Source organism: Podarcis cretensis (assembly GCF_951804945.1).
Source record: "Podarcis cretensis genome assembly, chromosome: 13".
Classification (NCBI taxonomy): Eukaryota; Metazoa; Chordata; class Lepidosauria; order Squamata; family Lacertidae; genus Podarcis; species Podarcis cretensis.
The window spans coordinates 35,053,495-35,060,949 of record NC_137182.1 but is presented as its reverse complement, the minus strand read 5'-3'; the positions used below and the strand labels follow the sequence as shown (position 1 = coordinate 35,060,949).

Below are 7,455 nucleotides of genomic sequence, written 5' to 3'. Positions count from 1 at the left end.
TGGTCTTAATATATTTTTTAAAAACTCGACATATCGTGTAGAAATTGTGTTTATAGCAATTATATTTTAATGGGGGTTGTATGGGATGTTAAGGCATGGATAACACCTCTGGTGGGGGACATGTCATGCTCCTTCCTTCTGGGGTAGTTTGTCCAACTGTGGTCCCCACCCTGCACTCAGGAATCATTTGTGACTCCTAGAAACATGTGACTCCTAGAAACATGCCCTAGATAATGTTGGTGCATAAAAAAGTAGTTTTGCTGCATGTTACATTGGAGCTGTGGTGTATGTGTGTGTGCACATGCATGCACAGTTCTGGATATTAACAAGGATTTTTAATCTCATGGCACGTATCCCACATCAGCAGTCAGAATAATAGGATTAATAGTTTAGAGAACACACCATTCAAGAAAATGGATGAGGTCTTTATTATCTCTGACAAGTAAAATCAGAACACCAAGATAAAACACTTCAAGATTATTATTATTATTTTTTGAATTTATATACCGCCTTATACCTGGAGGTATAGGATGCTTGATCACACTTTGTTCCAGTCAGCGTGTGCAGTCATTGTTCGTGATCAATTCCGGTGTGATGCGATATCTGTGTAAAGACAGAAGCCTGTTTATTGAGCTTCTGGAGCTCAATAATCAGGCTTCTGTCTTTACACAGATGTCGTGTCGCACCAGAATCAATCACGAACGGTGACTGCTCCGTATTTCATACTCTCATCGCAGGATCACGTGATCCTCTGTTTACATTACATAACATAACACTGTAAGTGTGGGAACAGAAACTCTGACTTCCATTCCCACACTTACAGTGTTATGGAATGTAATCAGAGGTTCACATGATCCTGCGATGAGAGAATGAAATACTGACATCATGCAAGTTGGTTCTATCCTGCTTCATGATCAGCTCTTGCCCCCAGTCTTCAGTGTTTCTTTCGAAGGGTGGGTGTTTTCAGCTGACTTCATAACATTAAAAAAAAACCATCCTAAGGGGTCCAAAAGGGCTACAGGAAAGAAAGTAATGCAACCCCCAAGTAAATGGGGAGTTGCCTGAACAATAAATGTAGGGGCAGGATACATATATTCCCCCCTCCCTTTTTGGCTGCAAAATCTTAATTAAATTCTCCAAATAAAATTTAAATGTTCAGAGAATCTGGGAGGCTATGGGAAAAATTATATAGTTCAACATTTTTTAGAAATAAAAAAAAACTAATAAACAAGCAAAATAAAGTACATTGAAGGCACTCAGATTCCTTAGGTCTTATTTCTTATTAGATGTTCCCTGTTATTTAGTTCAGGCCGCAACGCAATAATATAGCATTTGGGGGCAAAGATGAATCCCAGGAGTCCAGCACCAGAGGCTAAGATAGAAAAGATCTCCACTGCAACCATGTATTTCCCCCTGGTACTGAGGTAGGAGGGAATAAAGGACAGCCAAACACTGCAAAAGACCAACATGCTGAAAGTGATAAACTTGGCTTCATTGAAACTGTCAGGTAACTTCCTGGCAAGGAAAGCCACAGTGAAGCTGACAAGAGCCAGGAAGCCCATGTAGCCCAGGACACAGTAAAACATAGTCACGGATCCCTCATTGCATTCCAGTACAATTTCTTGAACCATTGAGTTCATGTCAACATCTGGGAATGGGGGGGAGGATGCTAACCACACAGTACAGATGCCTCCTTGAATAAAAGAACAGGAAACCACAATGGCAATAGACAGTCTCTTCCCCACCCACTTCCTCATCTTGGATCCTGGCTTGGTGGCCATGAAAGCCAAAACCACTGTCATGGTTTTTGCCAACACGCAAGAAACAGCCACTGAAAAGATGGTGCCAAAAGCAGTTTGTCGGAAGAGGCATGTCACCTTCTCAGGCTTTCCCATGAATAACAATGCACAAAGGAAGCAGAAGAGAAGGGCAACGAGGAGAGTGTAGGTGAGGTCCCGATTGTTGGCTTTGACAATGGGTGTGCTGTGGTGCTTCAAAAATGTTCCCAGAACCAAAGCTGTGATGAAGGAAAAAGCAAAAGCACTGCAGGCTAAACTGGTGCCCAGAGGTTCTTCATACGATAAAAAGGTTATTTCCTTGGGAATACACATATCCTGATTACTATTTGGACATTTTTCTTCTGAGCATATATTACACTCATTCATGTCTGAAAAAGAAAATATTTGGTATTAAACAGGGAGAGTGAACATATATTCTGTAGAAATTATGTTTATCTGAACTATGTTTTAATTGTTATTATTTAATATGCAATGGTTTTTGTATTCTAATGAACAACATATTAAATTTGATTATGAATTTTTCCTGTCTTGTCTGGTGAAAGCCCTATTAAGTAGTGTGTGTGGAGTTTTAACCGACATCTGTGAGGAACATTGTGTGTTAGAATACTATAATCTGTATTCTATAATAAGGCTAGGAGTTATGGCTATTTTGTGTAGTGTTGGAAGGATTTTTAAACCTTGGTGTAACAGATAAAAACCTCACATTTTAACTTCTAAACTAGATAGATATTATTTTCATTTTATTAAAATGCAAAGCATAGTAATTTTGAAAGTCTTCTCCTGGAACAAAAAGTTGCAATCCCTGTTAATAGATAAAAATATAGAGCAAAAACTCTAAACTTTATTTTTTTTAATTTTTAATTATTTTTGTCTGTGCTGTTCTATTTAGGTTGGTCATGTATTCTCTTAATTTTTCATTAATTCCTATCTCTGTAAATTTCCATTTTTATCACGTAAATGTATCTGTATCAGTGTGTGTTGTGTCAGATGGATAGATTGTGGAGTCTACCTATCATAAAGAATCGGTCTCCTGCTTTTGCAACAATTGAAGGATCTAAACACTCTTCAAAGACTGGACCAAGTTAAGTTCATTCCTAAAACTTTTTCTTTCAGGCTTATTGCCATTGATGATAAGTCAGAAAATCATTTTTGATCTCTCTCTCTCTCTCTCTCTCTCTCTCTGTGTGTGTTTGTTTGTTTGTTTGAAGCTTGATCATACATTTGGAAGTTATCTTCTTTGACAAACTGTTACTAGTACTACTCATTATCTAGCTACTGTACAAAAGCCACTGTACTTAATACCCAAAATATTTCTGTGACAGGGACTCTGAGGCAAATAATTACAGACACAAACCAGTTTCTTCTTCAGCAACTCCCTACAGGCTTAATAAACATTTCAATCACATGCTAAACCTGGTATATAGTCGTTAATTCGTAGGCACATTCCTGTGAATTCCAGCTAAAGCCATTCACTTTTAAACTGTACAGTTTGTGCAGAATACTCACCTTCCTGAGCCGAAATCTTCCCTTCTGGACATGGGATGCAATCATAACAGCAAAATGGCTCCCCATCTTTCACTCTTTTCCTAGTTCCGGGATGGCACCGCTCAGTACATAAGGAAAGAGGCTGAGACTAATCCAAACATGAGAACCCAGAATAATAATTTTGAGAATTTTGAGATTAGAACATATAAGGCATCTTTTAGGTGTTCTTAAGTGATGCTTTCTTTCAGTAATGTTTCACTAATTTTGCTAATCAACATGATAATTATAGTAGATCAGACTGCTAAGAAACCATCTTTAAGAAAGGATGGAGCCTGGTAATGGCGTAGATTCTGATTTCATGCATACACAAAACAGGCAAGATATAGAGTTTTGCTTTTTATACTTCCCCAAAACAACTTCTCAATTAATATAGATAGGAATATCTTTGCCATCCATCCATCCATCCATTGTAGTTTTTCTATTTTCTAAAAAGTTACAAACCAGACCATTGAGACTTACCTGGTTAAAATGGCTGGGCCAAGTTATGGCATCCCCATTGATGGTCAACTGTTGGTTGGGATCAACATTCCCAACCTTCACTCTATGAAATGATTGGTTTGAGGAAACAATCCAGTTGATCACATCAAATCCAGCCACTAACTCTCCATTCTCATCAAAGGAAATCTTGTCCCCACCACTGTTGTTAAAAGAGACACGTCTGAGAAAATTATGTAGCTGGTTTGAAGAGAAAAAGGGAAGAGTTGAGAAAAGGCTGCAGTTGGATCGTTGATAGTAAAGTCATACCTTGTTTATGGTTTCTGAGTGAGAAAGTATTCATGATAAAGAAGCTCACTCTTTGTAATTCAGAAAAGGAGGTAGAAATTCTAATAAATTGACTTTAAGCACGTTAGGTTCTGAAGGTTTGGTTTCTATAATTTTCAGAGTGTTGAAACACGGTTAATGTTTCAATAGTCAATAAGGTTAACACCATTTTAGTTTGGGTTGACGCAGTCAGAGCCGACTTCTGACACCAGAATGTATTTTTTAAAAAATAAATAAAAATGTGATTCAACTGCCTAACCATTAATGTATATGCACCCACTTGGAAGGTAGCATCAAAAATACAGCAAAAAAATATAAGATGAACATATAGAAACCTATACCAAGGGTAGTAAATTTTAATAAAGATGGTAATGAAGAGGGCAGGGAGAGTTCTTATAAATTGACTTTAAAGCATGTTTCTGAAGTTTCTGAAACTTCTGTTTCTATGTATTATTATTTTTAAATAAAATATGTGACTTCAAGGGCCATACATATTCATGTAGATCTACTCCCAGAAGGCCTGGTTCAGGCTCATTAAGAAGAAGAGTTTGCATTTGATATCCCGCTTTATCACTACCCGAAGGAGTCTCAAAGTGGCTAACATTCTCCTTTCCCTTTCTCCCCCACAACAAACACTCTGTGAGGTGAGTGGGGCTGAGAGACTTCAAAGAAGTGTGACAAGCCCAAAGTCACCCAGCAGCTGCATGTGAAGGAGCAGAGACGCGAACCTGGTCACCAGATTACGACTACACCACACTGGCTCTTAATTTAACAGAATGAATTAGATCCACCAAATTCATAACAGAATTTCTACCTATTACAAAATATGGAGCAGGACTTTCACTTAAACTGCCATTAACCCCAGTCAATTTAGTAAGAGTTCTGGGATGATGGGAATTGTAGTCAAACAACATCTGGAGGGCATGACCAGTTGGGTGGACTTGGCGAGTTGAGAAAATCAAACAGTAATTTGGAAACCATCCAGAAATTTAAGGGCGGAAAGGAAGAAGAGTTATTAAAGTGATATATATTATATACCTGAGGATGGGAAGGAATTGGGGACACATTAAGGACACAAATTAAGGACTATTGTAGTACATTTATGGTGCTCTGCCTCTTGATAATGTTGAGCATGTTACCTGCCACAACTGTTGATTCTGGTACTTCCATCTACCTCTTTTTTCCATTACTTGATATTTGAATCTAGTTGAAGACATGTAATGCAAAGCATGGGCTACAGCACAGACAGCATTGTAGATGCTGTAGCTGTGGCCATTCATGCTCATCTCAAAGAATGGAGCAGGAAGACTCTCTAGTTTCTCCTCCCCAGTACAAATATTCCCCATCACATCTTCCATATTTGGATCAGAGAATACACAGTCAAAGGCCTGTTGCCAGAAGTCTCTGATGAAACCATCTCCTTTTGTGCTTAAAGGATTTTGGCTCTCAACAAATGCTTTGAATGCTGGTAGATCATTGGAATGGATTGTGAAGGATAGGACACCATGGAATATTTCTGTGTCCAAATTCTTTTGATAGAGCAGTGAAGTGAGCTCCATTGCAGCTGTTGTTATCCACACTATACCTTTTGGTAGACTTGGTGGATGTTCTGCAAAATATGGAATCCATCTCAAAATCATCATTGAATAAGAGTCACCATAAAACACAACCACACTGGTTGTACGATTCAGAAGTTCTTTATGTATTTTTAATCCACCTTCAAGAATTTCATCAAATTCAGTGGCAGACCTAAACATAGGCATTCTTTTTATAAAGTCAAAACAGACACCTCTCTGGGAAAATTTCGGCAAAGCAGTCTGCAAGATCATTTCACCATTTTCATTATCCATTACTAGTACTCCAATCCATATCCATTTGAAATAAAGAAGCAAAGAGAGAATTCCTGTGTATTGAAGTGCTTGATGAGGAACCATCTGGTAGAAAGAAATTCCTGGGTTTCCATCTGTTTTCAGTGGAGCAGAGCCATATATGAGCTAAAGGGATTTTAGGGGAGAGAAAGAAAAGTTGTAATAATACAATGTATATTGCATATTGAAGTTTTCAAGAGCATTCATGGAAATAGGAAACCAGTGCTTTCACCTCTGCTGATGGAAGCCAACTATAGAATCTCATACAACTGAATAATGCTAAAGTAGGGAATCAAGAGATAAAAGGAACAACTGGCAAGTTTGGCCTTGGAGATCAAAATGAAGCCGGGCAAAGGCTAATAGAGTTCTGTCAAGAGAACAAGCTGGTCATCACAAACACTCCTTTCCAACAACAAAAGAGATGACTTTACACATGGACATCACCAGATGGGCAGCATCGAAATCAGATTGATTATATTCTCTGCAGCCAAAGATGGAGAAGCTCTATACAGTCAGCAAAAACAAGACCTGGAGCTGACTGTGGCTCAGATCATCAGCTTGTGATTCGAGGACCTGATCCCCGCTTGGGGAATAAAGACACGTGGACACAGAATGTAAGGTTAATGGGTAAGGTAAAGGCCAAAACTTTATTGATTACAGCATGTGAGAAGGTATTGGCTTAGGCATTGGGCCACGGAATATTAGACTCCACACACTCGTAGAGGGGTGAATATGAGGAGGGGTTAACCACCAGTAGGGGAAGCCTGTTGATGCTAATCCAACTATAGGCTCTCTTCCTGATCTCACTGAGGGTCGTGCCATGGCCCCCGCCAGACAGGCATCGGACAGGATCCATGACCGCCGGATTCCTTTAGCGGAATACCCAAAATTGTCGGGGAAGGCGATGGCCACACCTTGCCCCCCGAAACACCAACAACACAGATTAAGCTCAGATTAAGCTGGCCAATAGCAAGAGAACACAATATCCCCCTTCCAAGCCTCGTGGCAAAGTACTTCCCTGTCTTCCGTGAGCATAGTGACAACAACCTCTTGACTCGAAGCAAATGTGTGTGCAATGGTGCAGAAGGCTGGCGTGGCTGCGTTTGAGCAGCAAGCCACGCCCCAGCCGAGCTTCCCTATTGGATGCCCAACCGGGGAGGGGCATGGCGCCAGCCCTGGAGTTGAAGCAGGGGGCAGAGCGCCCCCTGCATGATGCAGGAATCATCTCCCGCTCACAACCCCTTCCCTCCTGGGAGTAGGAAAGGCTTTCTTATAGCAAAATTCAAACTTAAACTGAAGAAAGTAGGAAAAACCACTGGGCCAGTAAGATACAATCTAAATCAAATCCCTTATGAATACACAGTGGAAGTGAGGAACAGGTTTAAGGATTTAGATTTGCTGGACAGAGTGCCTGAAGAACTATGGATGGAGGCTCACAATATTATATAGGAGGCAGCAACTAAAACCATCCCAACGAAAAG

General features: G+C 39.8%; 1 protein-coding gene across 1 annotated transcript; it reads right to left on the bottom strand.

Annotated features, from left to right (window-relative positions):
• Positions 1–1,265: 1,265 nt before the first annotated feature.
• On the bottom strand, positions 1,266–4,117 carry LOC307201612 (vomeronasal type-2 receptor 26-like; the record flags this gene model as incomplete). The annotated part of the gene is made up of 3 exons (XM_079950891.1): positions 3,804–4,117; positions 3,306–3,432; positions 1,266–2,167 (listed from the first exon to the last, which is right to left on the bottom strand). Exon 3 carries the CDS (start codon positions 2,163–2,165, stop codon positions 1,266–1,268), a length of 900 nt encoding a protein of 299 aa, XP_079807017.1. The 5' UTR covers positions 2,166–2,167; positions 3,306–3,432; positions 3,804–4,117.
• Positions 4,118–7,455: the final 3,338 nt, after the last annotated feature.